Source organism: Peromyscus californicus, unplaced genomic scaffold (assembly GCF_007827085.1).
Source record: "Peromyscus californicus insignis strain IS unplaced genomic scaffold, ASM782708v3 Scaffold_3__1_contigs__length_106647218, whole genome shotgun sequence".
Classification (NCBI taxonomy): Eukaryota; Metazoa; Chordata; class Mammalia; order Rodentia; family Cricetidae; genus Peromyscus; species Peromyscus californicus.
In genome coordinates this window covers 32,021,242-32,039,951 of record NW_026294551.1, presented here as the reverse complement: position 1 = coordinate 32,039,951, position 18,710 = coordinate 32,021,242, and the positions used below count along the sequence as shown (strand labels likewise).

Genomic DNA, 18,710 nt, shown 5'->3' with positions numbered 1-18,710 from the left:
TAAGGATCTGATATGGGACATCTATGCTGATGGACTTACCATACCATGTGTAAGTTATGTGGAAACACTTCTGAGGGTCTTCCTCCCTGTCCTGTGTAAAACCCCATCCAGTAAATCTCGCCTACTGCATTTATGTAGAAATAAAAATGTGGATCTGAGTTAATGCTATTTCATTCCTAGAAAAATATTCTATGTTAATATTTTAATTTTATAAATGACTTACTCAAATATATTTCTCAATAACTACTTTCCTATTCCAAAATCGAGCATAGTTTCTTATGGTCATTGTACAACTCTCACTTTACTTACTATTGCCAGATCTGTGTTCTCATCAGAGCTGCCTCTCAGGGTCTCCGGCATCTCACCTATCTGGGCTCTGCGCTCCTGCTCTCGGCACCTCCTTAAATTAGGATGGTCTTCTGCCTGCTGCCCTTAAGACTTAGGGAATGTTTGATTTTGGGGAAACTGAAGTTTCTTAATAAGTTTTGCATACTACGATGAGTCCTATGCTGTATCCCAGCTTTGGAGGTTGAAGGGAAGACATAAAATTGACTCACCCACAAGAAGCCCTCACTTCTGCTCTAAAACCATGTTCTTACTTTGGAATGCTATCTGAAGTATATAGTAGCTTACGTTTCTGCAATATAATAAATAATAAAAATAGTGCTGAGCATATACCATGTACCAATCACAATGCTAAGTGCTTGACATGCATGATCTTTAATCTGTAACTTTCCCATATGGCAACCAGTTCAGGGTCAGGGAGCTAAGAAACCAGGGTCAAGGGTTAAGACTTCCCAGGTTGTTCCTGTGTTCTCCTGTATAACATGCAAATCACTGGCTGTTTCTACTGAATATCTCCTGCAGCTTCTCACTCACGCTCTCCCTAGTCTACTTTGTAGATATCTTTACATTATTTGTGTACAACAGAAAATCTATATGTACATGCAAATCTATGGAGAGATACACATTTATTTCAATGTTTTCTGATTTGAGTAATGAGGATGTTAATCTCATCATTGAGGATGTTAACCTCATCATTTATTTTACAATAATATTAAGTAACTCACAGAAAGATCCTAAATCTCTCTGGAATTCCCGCTGTGCTGTGTTCACTGCTAACTAGGTAGCATTTAGCAAATGTACACTAAACAAATGGCTAAAGGGACTAATTAGTTTGGTTACTCTAAAAATTGAAAATTTATTACACACATGCTCCATAATTAAGGCTTTACAATATAATCAAGGAACAAAGGACCCAGACTTTCATCATGGAGCAACTGACCTTGCATCTTGGATTACCTGCTTCATTCATCTATCTTCTTTCCATGTGAATTCTCAGTTTAAAATAAAAACAGTCTATCAAGAGACTGAACATTAATTACGTCAAAGGAATACTAATTAATAGTATTTGCAAGAATAACTAAAGCTCAGTAATTAAAAGGTATATAATTTTGGTTAAAAATTACTAGCCCATTGGAAACTACTTCTCCCAACCAGAGGAAACATATGATGAACACAGTACAAATCGCCGTGAAGACTGATGGTGGCTGTTTGCTTTCCTTTCTTTTTTTCTTTTTGGTGCTGCGGACTGAATACAGGGCTTCACGCCTGGAAAGCATGTACTCTTCTACTAAACTATACCGTTTGTCCATGTCCTAGTAGCACTTAATCTAAACTAGTTCTCTTTATTTTGCAATTCTTAGCAAAAATAGTGGCATTAAAAATTAATACATGTGAGTTTCACTTTCAATAATAACTTAGCATATTGTGTTAGTTAGCCTTTTAGTTATATTAAATACAGTTTCTAAATTGTCTTTTTTAACTTTCAGGGTTAATTTCAGTGGAGGAATTTTTTCTTGATATTTGAGACAATAAGAACTTTATGGTTTGATAAAAATCCTTTTCTATATGTAGCTTAGACACTTTTGATTGTATTTTATTTTTTAAAAAATCACCAAGTCATTTTAGGGTAGTTCAAAACAGTATCAAAGTCAGTATGTCTGTGCTTTCTAATTTATATTCATACAATATCTTCTAAAACAAACAACCATTTTTCTTCAGTCCTGTTTCATCTATATTGTGTTTTCAAAGGTGCAGTGGTATATCTCATGAGTACTTCAGTAAAGAGGCAATAAGTCACATCTTGACTATAGAAGCCTTTCATTACTTGATTACAACAATTTAACTATTACAACTTCACAGGCATTTATTATAACACAATTCTTAAAATTTATTATTATTATATACTTCTTAAAATTTCAACTCTATGTTCAATTAAATTTCAGGCAAAAGTCAAAATTTAACAGAAAGCACCAAGCAATATATTCATTTTGCTCTTTTATTCACTGAAGGAAAAAACAGAATAATATATTCTTCTTTAAGGCTTATTGAAAGTCATACTATGAATTCATCATTGAGAAAGAGTAATTGAAGAAAAAAATGACAGGAATTAAATGTGAATTTACCTGAATTAGATGTATCTGTAGGGTTGATGTCCAAAGAAGTAACTGGAGTATGTTCTGTTTTACTGTAGCCAGGTTTTGTCTGTGAAGGAAAACGAGGGAGATGATGTGTCTTTTCTAAAGTAGGTCAAAGACCAAACTAGATGCTCATGTTAACATAAATAGAATGTTTAAAGACATCAAAGCAATATTCTAAAAAGAATAAAGCTCCTAATGTTTTGGTATATTCATCTTCAAAGAAGGCAGTTCAGAGTTGAAAGTAATAACAGTTTCAGCTCTCCAGTGTCTAAGAAGAACAGAACAGAAGGCCATGTCCCTTGCCTTTTAAAAGACACAGTCTAAGGGATGACAGAAAACAGTCCCTCCGATCACCATCTACCTTGAACAGAACTTACCCTTAAGGAATTTATCCTATTGACTAAAAGTTTCTTGTCTTATTTTACTTCTAACACAAATTTGAAGAATATAGAGTCTACTTTAGAGTTGTGATTTAATAGGACAATGTAGCAGACTGAAAGCAATTAAATTGATTTGGATATAGAAATTCCTCATTTTGTGGGAATCAAATAAGTAAGGTGAACTATTTCACAGGACACACATGCGAGGGTGAGGGGAATACTCTCTATAGATAGGATGGTCAGGATTAGTCTCAGTGCATAGGGAAGAAACTAAGGATTGAACACACACACACACACACACACACAGTACTGATCTTCCAATAGGTAGAAGCAGAGAATTAAACATGGCTGGTTGTATGTTGATGTTTTCTGATTAAGTTTTTAAAGAAAGGACACATTAGCTTGAAAATCTATGTTTTGTATATGGAAGCTTCTCTCCTGACTGCCAGTTCCTAAATACTCAGCGGCCACTTCCCAAATAATTGATTCAGAGGCTTAATATTACTTATATGTGCTTGGCCAGTAGCTCAGGCTTATTACTAGCTAATTTTTACACTTAAATTAACCCATAATTCTTATTTATGTTTAGCTCGTGGCTTGGTACCTTTCTCAGTATGACATTCTCATCTTGCTTCCTCTGTGTCTGGTTGGCAACTCCACTCTCTTTCTCCTTCCCAGAATTCTCCTTAATTTGGTCGCCCCACCTATACTTCCTGACTGGCTACTGGCCAATCAGCATTTTTTTATTTTTTATTTTTTTTTGGTTTTTCGAGACAGGGTTTCTCTGAGTAGCTTTGCGCCTTTCCTGGGACTCACTTGGTAGGTAGCCCAGGCTGGCCTCGAACTCACAGAGATCCGCCTGGCTCTGCCTCCCGAGTGCTGGGATTAAAGGCGTGCGCCACCACCGCCCGGCTCCAATCAGCATTTTATTACACCAATTTGAGTAACAAATCATTACAGTGCATAAGGATTATTCCATAGCATACATCCTAAAAATCTAAAAAGGAAAAAAGTCTTTCAAGGAAATACTAACTTATTAATAAGCATTATTAATGAAATTGCAATTCTATACTGACTTAACCAACATTAGAAAAAAACATAAGGGATTTATGAACTGGATAGGAAGCTGGAGTTTAAGATTACCTGAATTGCTTTAAAAGAAGGTAAAATTGGGCCCTGAGTCTTGGGAGTGGATGAAGTCTTTGGAATTAGTGTTTCAGGGGGAGGAGAAAGAGGATTAAATGTTGAGGTTTGAAGTCCACAGTCTTCTGAAGCTTCTAATGAGGATGGACAGCAAATATTTCCCAGATGGCCACTGTAAGATTTTTGTCTGATGAATGCTATCTCCCAAAGAGATTCTGACCTATGATGAAAAGACATCACTTTGAGGACATACAACAAATGCAATCAAGTAAATTCAAAGATAGTGTTTCTAGTAGCATAAAAACCTTCCTTTAAGATATCTTAAATCACCACATTTACATATATATGCTAAATGACTCATCCTATCATATGGATGAAATTGTTACCTCAATTTGGCTCTGGTAATTATGTTTTTTGCTTCTTCAAATGATACACCAATCATAGATTCCTTGTTTACTGAGACGAGTTGATCTCCTGGCTTCAAACGTCCATCCTAAAAAGAAAAGTTCAAAAAGAAAATTATGAAAAAAAGAAAATAGTTTTAATAAAATTAACGTAATAAAAGTAATTAATTTTTATGAATAATGTCATAAGCAGAGTAAAAAAATTAGAGAATCTCCATAGAAAATGCTGAAATAGTGCCTGGTTAACTAATATACATAGGTAAAATTATATAGTTTATACATGTAATTAGTACACTGTCATGCTAATGAACCTGCCTACTGTAGGCAACAGGCCTGTATGCCAGCAAAGGACACTCGTTTTCAAAGCTCAGTACTATGAGCTTGATAAGAGTCTGACTGATCAAGCAAGCCAAACACTAACTGCACACTGAATATTTCAGAATAGGAGACTCATCTACCTTAGTGAATGAATATTCTTACATCTTTCCTCTGGTTAATGGATACATGAAGATACACGGGCACACAGCATGTACCTACACACAGAGAGACATAAATATACATGCACATGTACATGCACACACACATACACATTCATATACGCATACAATACAAACATGCATACACGTTCACACACAGACATACAAAATGTACACACGTGCACAAATATGCACACTGATTTTTTTTTTTTTTTTTTTTTTTTTTTGGTTTTTCGAGACAGGGTTTCTCTGTGTAGCTTTGAGTCTATCCTGGAACTCACTTGGTAGCCCAGGCTGGCCTCGAACTCACAGAGATCCGCCTGGCTCTGCCTCCCAAGTGCTGGGATTAAAGGCGTGCGCCACCACCGCCCGGCTCACACTGATTTTTTAAATGAGGTTAAGAAACCTTATTATATTGATCCTATCCAAATCTCAGTTAATAATCAAGCATCCTCTTTATTAAATTTGCTAGTCCTCCTTTGGCCAGGCCTACTAGGCTGTGCATAAAGCATCATAGCCATGTCATGCTGATTTAACTGGCTGTCTTTGTTAAGCGCTGGCCCTGTGCATGACTGTCCCAAGTACATATGACCCAGTATTACCAATTACAAGATTGATGTGGTTGCTGGGCCAGTATCTTAGTCATTTGTTTTGTTTTCTCTTAATTCAACTGAGAAGGAAAGTTCTGTTCTTTTACAGATTCTAAGGTAGTTCTCTTTTCTCACTACTACAAACATAGAAAATATTATTTCCAGAACTACAGAAAAGACAAAGGATTAAATTCTGAGTATCCTCCAAAGACCTGTGTGCTAGAAGCCTGGTCCCCAGCTTGGCATTACTGGAAGCAGGTGAAATTTCTTAGAGTTGGGATGAGTGGGAGGTATTGGAAGCACTGGAGACAATCCCAAAAAGAGGATTATGGGACCGCGGCTTCTTCTCTCTTTTGTTTCTTGGACATTAGATGAGCATTTTCACACTGTCACATCCTGCCAGAATATGTTGTCTTAGGACAAAAGCGACGGGCCAATCAACCAAGGACTGAAACATAGAAGAGTGTGACTCCAAACAGACCGTCAGTTAACTAACTCAGGGGCATGGTATAGCACTAGAAGGCTGACTAACACTTTACTTTGATAGTGTTGAAACAATCTCTACAATTCAAGTTACTGGACTTAAAATCTAACCGGAGTCAGTAGAGTGCTCAGCCACAGATGGGACATCTATACCATCCCCCTCCTGGACAGCTCACGAACATTGCTGAAGATGAGGCAGAAATATTCTAAGAATCAGAGGTCAGAGAGAACTGGAGTGAAGCAGTGTCTAGTGAAGATGACGAGACCACTGCATCCGTGAACTCAGGCAGCTGTGCCTGTCTGCACAAGACCTATAATCCAGTGATCAAGCAGGTCAACACACCAGCAGGAGCCTCCCACATGAGAGGGACTGGCATGGAGGCTAGCATGCAGATAGATCTGAATTTGAATGTGAGCTCTGCCATTACTGGCTAGATCTTCACAAACACTGAGAAAAAGAGATGGGAGAGCACATCCTTTCACCAGGAACCAGGAACTAAACTATAGACATCTGTTAATGTCTGTTACAGAAAATCACTGCCGGGATACAGAGAAAAAGGCTAAAAACCTCCAGATGGGCGAAAGGGCTTCGACTGACCTATAGTCTCTTGCATTCTCTTCTCAAGCTGTACAGCTCCCATGACCGGTATGTGTTAAAGGAACCTTTTGCAGAATGTATTGGGAGGAGGAGAGAAGGCCTCTGGCCACAGGTTTCTAGTGAGTATACATATTTTTAGTTTTAAACATGTATTTGTAGCTGTTAGTGTTTTTCTTTGCCTCTTAGAATAAGATATTAGCTGATCATACAAATTTCTGAATCTGTTTAAAAGTCACGGCATGTGAATGAAAACAAAGCCATTTTTGTAAAAGTCTGGTATCTTAAGTGAGTGAATTCTGCCCCAGAAGGACTAATATGCAATATATGTGCTGATATGACTTGAGGAAATGCCGAGGCCACTTCCACTCATAGGTTATGGAGCAGCTGCACCACATAGCAGGCAAAATGCCAGGCATGTCTAAACGCTGAACTTCAGTTTGAACACTCTCAAACTTGACAGCAATGTACTTGTCAAAATAATAATGTATTCCTGGCCACTTAAGTTCTTCTGCTGTAAACCGCCATCACTGTTCATTTCAATTATTATTATATTATGAAGGTTTTAAGTAACATATTATTATATTATCTATTGAGCCCGATTCTGACAGAACTAACTCATGATTCAGAAAGGAAGTGTTGCTTCTGTGAGTCTTTGGATTCCTTTCCCAAGCTACAAACTAGATGTAGCCTTCTTTTAACTCTAGTTATTACTGTAAACATAGGAAAGTTACTTAATGTCTATGAGACTCCATTCATTTTCCTAGCAAAAAAGTTGGTATCTATAGTATGAGCTTAGTATAAGAATCAAAGAATACATGCAGAACACATTGTTGGTAAGGTGAATAAACACAATAAAGTAAGGCAAATCAGTCTCATTATTATGGTACATCTTCAAGAGAAGTTCAATTACACTGCTCTTGAAGTAGAGCCCACAGCTCAAAAAAAATTTGAAAATCCTTAACTTTCCAAGCCTGTTGGAAACTAGACTACTTTTTCTAGCTTCACCACACACCTTCTATCCCAGCATACAAATTCCTCATCCTCTTCTCAGAGAATGTTCCTCACACCAGCTGTCATCTTTACATTTCAGTGATTTCACACATGGCCACTTTTATCAAGAATGCTACCATGCACTCCTATCTCCCTCTCACCTCACAGGAGGCTCAAACACTATCTTTCCTGAACAAAATACACATTTACTTACTTGAGTCATAGCTCTTACTTTATAGTGACAATCCTTACTTACATTTACTTCCACCCTTTTCCAACTTAGAACATATTAATATTAATAGAGCTAACTCTCAGAGGAGTCACACTTATTCCTTTGGTTGGCCAGATCATGCTACCATGTTTGGTTCCCTAGCACAGTGCGAAGGAATCTAATCATCTAATAATAAATCAATGAGGTCCAGGAACTAGCCTGAGGAAGGTAACATGTTATATAACAATAGAAACAATAACAACAAAGAAGAGAGTGATGTGGCAAAGTGCTGCTGCTTCCTCAGTGTTCACTGATGGGACTGGTTTCCAAATGCTTTGATCATAGTTCAGCAAATCCACCTCTGGAAGTGATTATGGCCTTCCACCCTAAGTGAGCCATGACTAACTGTGGGCACCTATGTCAATGGGATCTTTGTCTTTACTTACAAGCTTGATAAGAATTCCTCAATTTATCAAATCTAGACAATAATAGCTGCAAGAGATTCCATTTCTTTATGTAGCAAGGAAGAATATTGCCAAGTACAACATGGCATTGTTTGTGAGGAACATTCCAATTTCAGAGCTAGGAGAGGAAATATACCCTTAAGGCAAACAGATACAGTGCACAGCTACATATATGCATATTATGTATAGCGCTTATATATGCATTTTAAACATATCTTAGGATCAGCTAAATAAAATGTTTCTTCATATTTGCAGAAGTTTTCTTCTTTATGTTATTATAAATGAAAGAAAACACTTGAAAATTTCAAAATATTATCCATCATCTGATACACAGGGCCAAGAAGGAGACACACCTTGGTCAGGAGTGAAGTTGATAGCAGTGGAATGGTAAACAAACAGAATGTGACAGAATGATCATGGCAACATTTATTCATTAATATCTGAGTGAATCACATTAAGGAAATGACTGTAAAGAAATCAGACTCCTCCTTGCCATTAGGAGGCAAAGGGACCAGTGGTTCAGCCTAGTTAAAATAATCAGAGACTTTGATGTTCCATTACAAACTGAGCTAGGTGATATGAAGCATGGGAACAGGAGCTAGCCACACACATGGGAACAATAAAACCTGGCCTCATCTGCAGTTGCACTGGTGGACAGGAAACAAGTCCTCTGCCAAGTTCTTTAAACTGATATCTGGAAGAGCAGAATGAGAAGGAGGTGCTGTTCCCGGCTTAACAGAACAATATACCTACATGGAGATAAGGAAGAATCGGCTCTTTCAGAAACAGGGAATACAAGCTTGTAAGTGTAGAGATGGAGAAAGCAAAGAGCTGAAGGTGAAAGGGGTCTACACAGAGGCCTCTAGGTTACTAATACTAGTCAAGGTAGTTTGGTGGGAGAGGAAATAGGCAGGTGCATTAAGAGCAGATAAAGCTACTGAGAGTGCCAGTAAAAACCAGTGACAGACGAAAGACGGAGCTTAGAGAGATGGCTCAGTCAAAAGACTGCCTACTATGCAAGCAGGAGAACTCTAGTACAGACCCCCAGGACTCCCATAAAAATGCATGCAATTCCAGCGCTGGGAAGGAAGAGAGAGGTGGATGCTCAGAGCCAACTGGCCAGCTGGTCTAGCTTAATCAACCAGTTCTAGGATCAATAAGAGACTCTGTCTCAAAAGTTAAGGCAGAGAGTGATAGATAAAGACACTGGTGTTGACTTCTGATCTCCGTTTTCATATACACATACATGTACCTATACCAGCATACATACCACACAGACAGACAGACAGACAGACAGACAGACAGACACACACACACACACACACACACACACACACACAGAGAGAGAGAGAGAGAGAGAGAGAGAGAGAGAGAGAATGACTAATGGGCTCAAGAGAGTAAAAAGGTCAGCAGTATGTGCTAAGATGAATTGGAATACAGTTGCTATGATACAGGAAGAAGGAAATGATTGGGACATAGCTTTGAAAACTGATTGAGAAGAGGCTTTATTTGGGAAGAAATGAAAAAAAGGTGTGAGGTGAGTATCATGGATTGTGCCATTGTGCCTTAGAAATGTTAGTTCTGAGATATCTCTAGGAGAGCTAAGTGTAGATTTTCATTAGGAAATTAGGAAGCTGACTGTGAAGATGAAGAGGGTGTTGAGGTTAACAGGTTTAGTAATATTCTCTGAAGACTCTAGACTGCAAGGGACTGGCTAAGGGAATGAAAAGGGCTTTCAGATTTGCATATCTCCTTATCCAGAACCTGGTGCATTTGTTCTCAGCATACAGGCTGCCTAAAGCTCTTAGAGCTAACAGAATTCCACTACAGAAGATCTGATGCCCTGGCATTCATAGGTACTGCACACATATGATAAACACAGAAAAATAGGTACGTGTATGCATGCATGTGCCTTTGTTTCTATGAATATAACCATCATGCACAAATTCTGTACAGATTCATTTTTTATATTACTATATTAGATCTGGTGGGTCAAATCTGTAAGACCAGATACTCAGAAAGCTGAGAGAAGAGGATGGCTCAAGTTCTACCTGGACTCCTGAGTGAGTTCAAGGCCAGTCTGGGCAACTTAGTGAGACCTTGTCTCAAAAATAAAGACTACCAAGAGTGATAGGATGCTCACTTAAAACAGAATCTAGGTTACTTAGAAGCATATTATCAATAAAATCTTTACAGTAAATATGCATCTGTTTTATACTTGCCTATAGCATTCCATCTTATGGTAGTATTAAAAAATAAATGTAAGGAACGGAGAATTACTTATTCTTCTACACTTTTTTTCTAATTGGTTTTCTTCTTTTGCACATGACCAGAACATTAATAACTTCATGCTGCTCTCTAGTGGTAAATGAAGAAAACTGCCCATTAGAAAGATTTGTCTTTGGATAAGAGTTCTACCAGGACAGTTAGGGTGTTTGGCCATCCTATCACCAGAGTAGGTCAGTTCGGGCTTTCTCTCGACCATTGCCAGTAGTCTATTGTGGAGGTATCTTTGTGGATTTCTGGGGACCTCTCTAGCACTTTGCTTCTTCCTATTCCCATGGGGTCTTCATTTATCATGGTCTCTTTTTCTTTGTTCTTTCTCTCAGTTCTTGATCCAGCTGGGATCTCCCGCTCCCCTACGCTCTCTTTCCCTTGACCCTTGCCCTTCATTACCCCCACTCATGTCCAGTTTGCTCATGTGGATCTCATCCATTTCTCTGTCATTGGGCGATCCCTGTGTCTTTCTTAGGGTCCTCTTTACTAGGTAGCCTCCCTGGAGTTGTGAGTAGCAGTCTAGTCATCCTTTGTTTTACATCTAGTATCCACCTATGAGTGAGTACATACCATGTTTGTCTTTCTGAGTCTGGGTTACCTCACGCAGGATGATTTTTTTCTAGATCCATCCATTTGCCTGCAAACCTCATGATGTCATTGTTTTTCTCTGCTGAGTAGTACTCCATTGTGTATATGTACCACATTTTCTTTATCCATTCTTCAGTTGAAGGGCATCTAGGTTGCTTCCAGGTTCTGGCTATTACAAATAATGCTGCTATGAACATAGCTGAGCATGTGCCCTTGTGGTATGATTGAGCATTCCTTGGGAATATGCCTAAGAGTGGTATAGCTGGGTCTTGGGGGAGATTGATTCCCAATTTTATAAGAAAGTGCCATATTGATTTCCAAAGTTGCTGTACAAGCTTGCATTCCCACCAACAGTGGAGGAGAGTTCCCCTAGCTCCACATCCTCTCCAGCATAAGCTGCCTTCAGTGTTTTTGATCTTAGCCATTCTGACAGGTGTAAGGCGGTATCTCAGAGTTGTTTTGATTTGCATTTCCCTGATGATTAGGGATGGAGCTCCGGGAGTCCAATCGGTGAGAAAGAGGAGAGATTGTATGAGTGAGAACTGCTGAGACCATGATTGGAAAAAGCACAGGGACAAATAGCCAAACTAGTGGAAACACATGAACTATGAACCAATAGCTGAGGAGCCCCCAACTGGATCAGGCCCTCTGGATAAGTGAGACAGTTGATTAGCTTGAACTGTTTGGGAGGCCCTCAGGCAGTGGGACCAGGACCTGTCCTTAGTGCATGAGCTGTCTGTTTGGAGCCTGGGGCCTATGCAGGGACACTTTGTTCAGCCTGGGTGAAGGAAGGAGGGGACTGGACCTGCCTCTACTGAATCTACCATGCTGAGCTGAATCCCCAAGGGAGTCCTTGCCCTGGAGGAGATGGGAATGGGGAGTGGGCTGGGAGGGGAGTGGGGGGGAGGAAGGAGGACAGGGGATATGTAAAATTAAATTATCAAATAAAAAATAAAAAAAACATGAAAAAAAAAAGATTTGTCTTTTAGTACCCTCAACCAAAAAGAAGGTATATCTTATGAGCATAATTTCTAAATCTGCTACGGTTTACATCAGATAAAAAGCCATTTAAAATTTCTATGTTCAATTTATTAGTCTAATTTAAAATATTTATGGAAATAAAAGGGCATAAATTGTTACTTGTTCTAAAAGCAAATTTGTATTATTTACCAGGTATCTTGAACTCTTACTGCAACCTGCCCAAAGTATCTTAGTTAGCAGGGCATGGTGGCCTTTAATATGAACATTTGAGAAGTTGAATTAGGAGGACTGGCATGAGGTGGAGGCCAGTGTGGGTTATGTAGTGAGTTCCAGGTCAGCCAGGTCTAAAACAATTAAAGTCTCTGTCTCAAACAGGTAAGCAAGCAAGCAACTTAAACTATACTGAATGCCTCCAGTCTCCCATTCGACCCATCCATATCTCTAAGCTTTAAAACTGAAGTGAGAGTAAATTTCTTTATTCTTACCAAAAAGATCATGGGGGGGGGCTTAAATTTGTTTAACATTGAACTATGTTATTTGGCTAATAATTTAATTTGAATAGCTACAATTTTACATCATTATAATACCTTAAACTGGAATAACTTAGAACTTAGAAAGTATATTGGAAAGACGCTTAGTATTTCTACTGTTGTGATGAAATATCACAGCCAACAGCAACCTGGGCAGGAAAGGAAAGTATTTATTTTACTTACACTTCCAGACAACAGTCCACCACAGTCAGGTCAGGAACTCAAGCAGAGCTGGAACGTGGAGGCAGAAACTGATGCAGAGGCCATGGAGGGGGCTTGCTAACCTGGCTTGCTCCTTATGGCTTGCTCAGCCTGCTTTCTTACAGCACTTAGAACCACCAATCCAAGGGTGTCCCCACCCATGATGGCAGGCACTTTTATATATCAATCACTAATTAAGAAAATGCCCTAGCTTTCCTATATCCTGATCTATGGAGGCAATTTCTCAATTGAGTTTTTCCCCTCTCAGACTATTACAGTTGCTTGTGTCAAGCTGACATAAAATGAGCCGGTACAGATGCCTTGTGAAATAAACAAACCTGAAACAGCTCAACTATGACAATGATTTTGGTGAAACCTATTTTTCTTCATGAGGAAATAAAATCCAATTGAAAAGACAAACTGCTTGCTCTGTAAGTGTCTGCAGTGGGAGAAGGGCAAGGTGGAATTATTTAACGAAGCCCCCAAAGAATAATTCTAAGAAGAAACTTGGAAGATCCTTTATCAAGATATCTAGGTTGACATAAATAAAACCTCAAAGGGGTGACCATGCCAATAGCAGAGCGAGTTTTTTTAATGAAGTTGCTGGAGTTTTGTTTAAAATTTGGCCCTGAGTTTCTTAGCCACCAGACAGAGAAATGGGTGCTCTATCACACACTTTGTATATGAAGGATGAGATCAAGAAAAAAAGGCTGGACAGTGTCTGCTCTTAATTCTAGACCTAGTTTCTCATGCAGATGCTGAATGCAGCCTCTTGTGGACAAATGACAAGGTCAACCAGTGAGTCAATGAGAAGAATTAGTGCAAATCAGGATATGAGACTGTTCAGTTTGCTGCTTTCTCTTCCTTTTGTATTTAGGAAGCCAAAGAGATGCAGTTCAAGGTCAGGTGACCAATGTGATCCAAACTTAGCAGGCACACAGGCAACATGATTTCAGATATAAGTTCTCTGGACTCTGCTTTGGAGATGATTTGAACAGCATGTAACTAAACAACCTTTAGTTAGAGTCTGACATATTTATTATTGGCATACTTGGAGAATTTATTTATATGTTAGGGCAAAAGTCTTTGAAGGTAATGGTCCCGCTTGTGTCTTTCATTGAGGATAATCAACTCATATAAAAAAAAATTACTAAAGGAAGAAGACAAATCTTACCACTGGTGAGTTTTTGTCGTCACTGATTGTTTTATGTTTACCTTGTAACAGTCGCCTCCAGGAATAACTTCCTGAATATATACCAACGGTCCTTCATTTCTGTTAATTCCGCCTAGGATCTTTAAACCTAGGCCTGTTTCCTTAGTAACTGTAATCACTCGAAAGGCAGGATCCCTAGGATAAAATATGTTAGCACTCACAGGTTAGGCTAGAGATCTCTACATAGAGTTTTCTTTCAGCTATTTGTTAGATCAAATTGTCAGATCTATATAACCCAAAACAGTTTATGCCTACTAGCAATGACATTTGAAGAGTATCACAGAAAAGAAGTCAAATGATTTTTTTCAGTATTTTAAATCTTCACATAAAACATGAAACAATTAGTGACAGCAGTATGTCTATTTCTTAGGAATACAAGAAAAGCAGTTTTTAAACGCTGTTTAAGTAAATTCAGGGATTAACTAAAAAAGGGCCTGGGATTTGTTTTTTGTTTTTTTGTTTTGTTTTTTTTTTAGCTGTTTATAAGATTGGCTCTAAAACCAAACGTTTTAATGTATCAGGCAAACAACTTCATGTTTGTAGGTACTTACGGCAAAATAACTTTACTTCCAAGTGGATCTCAAAAAAGTTAGCCTTTTAATTTAGGAAGAGGATTTTATTATTACAAAGCACTTGCTTCAGCTGTAATTTCTGCCACACATGAGAAATGCCACCAAAAAAAGACTGTCAGAAGAATTCTACGAAAGGTATGTCATCAAGTTCTATTTCTGATCATGTTGGTCAAACAAAACTTAAGCAAAGTTAAAAACAAAGCCAGGCTTCATGCTTCCACATCACTTACTGAAACTCATGTTAAGAGGTATAAACATAAAATGCTAATACATTTAATATTTATATAATCCTTTGTTCTAGTTATTTACACAGACATGCACACACATACTTTAGACTATTCTAGAGAGTGGAATATATACGTACATACATATATACATATGTCTCTATATATTTCTGTATATCTACATGTGTATATATTTGCTTATGCAAAAAGGAGAACCAAAAGGAATTAAAAATAACAAGGATTATCTATAGGAAGACTGAGGGTACAGGAAAGGACAAGGATTAGAGGAGACCTTCCTGCTTGAACCTTGTAAAATATATGTTATATGTTTACAAAATATTTACCAGTTTCTTTGGTTGCTGTCCACATGCTACTTCGTAAGGGACCTTTCTACAGGTCATTGTTATCTTTACTACTTGAATCTGGCCTTGCCTATTGGATTACTTTGGTCCACAGGACATCAGCAAAATCAAATGTGAGGAAGATGGATGTTTGTAAAGCACTTATACTGCCTGCTAGGAACCATTCTGCCAGTGTTTGTCAAGGCCCAAGTTAGTCTCCTGAAGGGTAAAAGATTAGATGAAAGGAAGTGAATTCAGCCACCCAGCCTTGGAGCTGAGGTGTTGGACACTGGCATGCCATCTATTGCCCACCAGAATCTCTCGCCAGCCCATAGAACTATAAGGAAAAAAGAAATGCTTATTGTTTTAAGACATTTGGGGATGGTTAATCAGCAAAATCGAATCTTATATAAATTCAAAAGTGTCAAACCAGATTAAAGAACAAAAACAAAAAAACAAACACCCACAATCCGTACAAGGAATTTTAAAGAGAATGCAGGATTTACTCCGTGTGTTGACTTACATTTTACTATGGTTTGGAGGTGTCCCCCAAAGGCCTCTGCGTTAAAAGGCTTGGAGTGCTATTGAGAAGTTACTGGTGGTACCTTCAAGAGGCCGGGCCTATTTCCAGGGTACTAGGTCACTGGGGGAATGGCCCTGCAAGTGACGCTGAGATCTGCCTCTTGGCCACTATGTAGTGAAGAGACCAGCAGATATATGGTGTTGCTGTGTCTCCACAGGCTCAGAGAAAAGAAGCGAACACATACCAAAAACTAAGACAAGAGCCTTTCAGGTTTCAGAGTTGATTATCTCAGGTGTTATGATCACGGGGATGGGAGGCTCACTACAACACACCAAAGCCCCAGTAATACTACGTGTTACTCTACTCATTACTCAGTATTGCTTGCCTACGCCACAAAGCTACAAAACAAAACCAAACCTAATAGTGTACCCATTTCAAAACCTATTAAAGTACATTGAAAACTTACTTTTCAAGTAGGCTGGACGATGCTGCAGCAGATGTATATTTATGCATGCTTTCACCACAGTTGCCTTGGATTTAACAGCTGTGTAAATGAAGAACTTGAGGAGTCTAAATAGTCTTCTTTTTTCAGACTGGAATAACAGAAAGTAATTTTTCAAGTCTTAGAACATTCCAATGTTGTTCCAATGTCACATAAAGACATTATGTACACTTGGCAAGAGACAACATATGCCCCAGATTTCTATTCATGTATTTATCATGGGCTATGACATTTTAGTCATTAATGGTAACATCTGAAGCATCAAGACAGATCTCTCTACAGATAGATGGACCTATCCCTACATCACTGTGAACATATTAAATCCATTCTCTTTAGTACAGGTGATGAATACAGTGATGTTTTCAGCAGTGATTACAACTTCTATGAGTGATAAACTTAAAAATGCAAAAGACTGGAAAGTGTCTCTTGTGAGCACAAGGCTATGGAGCTCACAGTCAGGAAAATAATTATACAATATACTTGAAGAAAACAGAAATTCCTATCTCACCAATTCCCCCCAAGGGTCTTCTTGCAGATTCTATATGACTCCAGCTCATATTACTTCATTTCACATGCTTCTTAAACACTTTCCTATGAAAAAGAAAAAGACATGGTTTTAATGTCTTATATAACTCTGCAGAGAATAATACAGAGTTGCTTAATTAAAACAAACTACATTCAAGCAGAGTTGCTACCTGTGAGTGAGAAATATGAATGAAGCTGAGGAACTTCCCTTCAACACCATGAATGCATACTACATGTAATTCTTTAGCTCTCACACAAGTGTACTCCTGGGAGGGAGAGAAGATCCATTCTAAGGTCAAAGTGTCAATTTAACCAAAAGGCAGGTTTTGCTTAAAAATTTTTAATCTGTGACATGGCATAATTGATTGAATACAGTCAATACTTGAGGGTTGAAAACCACATCTGGACCATTCTGTACAATCCTCTTAACTAAAGTACTGAGTGAGGAGATTCAGAGGCATTGTGCTTTCCACACCGATGCATACATAGTGCTTGCTTCCTCAGTAGAACTTGGGCTTTGGAGCCTACAGAAGAGATCTTGGCATTCATTACTCATGGAGCATCCTAGTGATGCTTCCAGGCTCTACTAAGTCTCAGCTTCATTGATACAACAGGCCCCATGATAGCAGTGATGTTTCCACCAGTGTACACATGTAGTAGAAACTTACCAAACTGTTCCCTTTATCTTACGTTTGCTGTAAATCAATTACAGAGTCAGAGAACTAAAACCAGGGGCTTTCTCCTACCTTTCCCCCAACCACTGTACACAGGAGAAATAAAAACCTCTTCTTTATACAAACCGAAAGGGCCTTGGACAAAGAACCAACAACCAATCTTTAGGAAGCTTGGCAAAGAGTTATACTCCCTGGGCGTTAACAACATAGCTTGACTTCCCAGCACCTACAGTAGCAAGTGGGACACTGGAGGCACTCAGATCATGAGTGGCCAGAGAAATGATGCCACCAAGACACTGCACTGTCATCAGCAAAACTCCAGTGGCAAGAAAGTCACTCAGTACTACCCCTAAGGAAAGGAAGATGATGACTTGAAGGAAGAGCTCTGATTAATACTGACTCAGAGTCTGGAGCCACTGTTGCCATAGAGTTCAAGTCTAAGAGTGTTTGCACGGACTTTTCAATTGCTTTAATAATGCAGCACAGGACAGTCACAGCCCTCAAGAAAGGGTGTTCAGATATAAAGTAAGAATAGCTACTGTTATCGACACCATGTGACAAAGATTATATGAACTATTTCAGATGCATTTATTTTATCTTATATCACAGGAAATGTAATAGATGTAAGTTGAAGAATCAAGTGCAAATTACAATATTGCCAGAAGTCAACTAGTCTTTTGGCATCATCTCATGTAGAAATAGCAACACCTAGCCCAAAGGGCAATATGAAAAAGGAAGGGAGGAAGGAAGGAAGGAGGAAAGAAAGGAAAAGAAAATCCCAGTGTCTGTCTACTGGTTACTAGAGTGACTAAGATCCCCATCTAGTGGTGGTTTGTCCTCATAGGCCATAGGTCCTCAAGTCTCCCTGGAACACATCCCGATCTCTACTGGATTTCACATAATGCCAAAACTGGCATTTTAAAAGAAATTCTATTTCAAAATGTTAAAATGTAAGTGTCCCAAATTATTTCACTCACCTAAACATGCTGAGCAGTGCATTACTCGGTTACAGATGAACAAGAAGTAGAAGCTAGCCTCAGAGAAACAGATGCCAGAAGGTGAGTGTGCTGACAGAGGTGGACACAAGGGCACTGAGGAAGTATGGAGGAAGCAGGCCTATCCCAGAGTCCGGAGCCATCACCGAACAGCAATAGAGCCTGGGGGGCCACTGGAGGTTTTCTCTTCCAGGAGCCTCACAAGGCAAACAATATTCATCTAATTTTTACACAAAAGTTAGAGAAAGTATATGATTTGCCTATTATCACAAGCCAGGTGCAAAGTGTAACTTAAATTATTTTTCCTAGCATTCAAACCCAAGCCTTTTCTACTCTAGCATG

At 38.7% G+C, this 18,710-nt stretch overlaps 1 protein-coding gene across 6 annotated transcripts in view; it reads right to left on the bottom strand.

Moving 5' to 3' along the window:
* Window positions 1-18,710, bottom strand: part of Stxbp4 (syntaxin binding protein 4) — a 150,550-nt gene that overhangs the window by 117,851 nt on the left and 13,989 nt on the right. For 5 of the 6 annotated variants that reach the window (XM_052759827.1, XM_052759832.1, XM_052759829.1 and 2 more), the window contains 6 exons: window positions 16,683-16,765; window positions 16,139-16,265; window positions 14,015-14,147; window positions 4,393-4,499; window positions 4,007-4,226; window positions 2,469-2,547 (listed from right to left, as the gene is read on the bottom strand). In XM_052759827.1, coding sequence (XP_052615787.1) covers window positions 2,469-2,547; window positions 4,007-4,226; window positions 4,393-4,499; window positions 14,015-14,147; window positions 16,139-16,185 — 586 coding nt within the window. In that variant the 5' untranslated portion in view covers window positions 16,186-16,265; window positions 16,683-16,765. The remainder of the gene's footprint in view (window positions 1-2,468; window positions 2,548-4,006; window positions 4,227-4,392; window positions 4,500-14,014; window positions 14,148-16,138; window positions 16,266-16,682; window positions 16,766-18,710) is intronic. The other variant, XM_052759831.1, reaches the window with a different exon arrangement.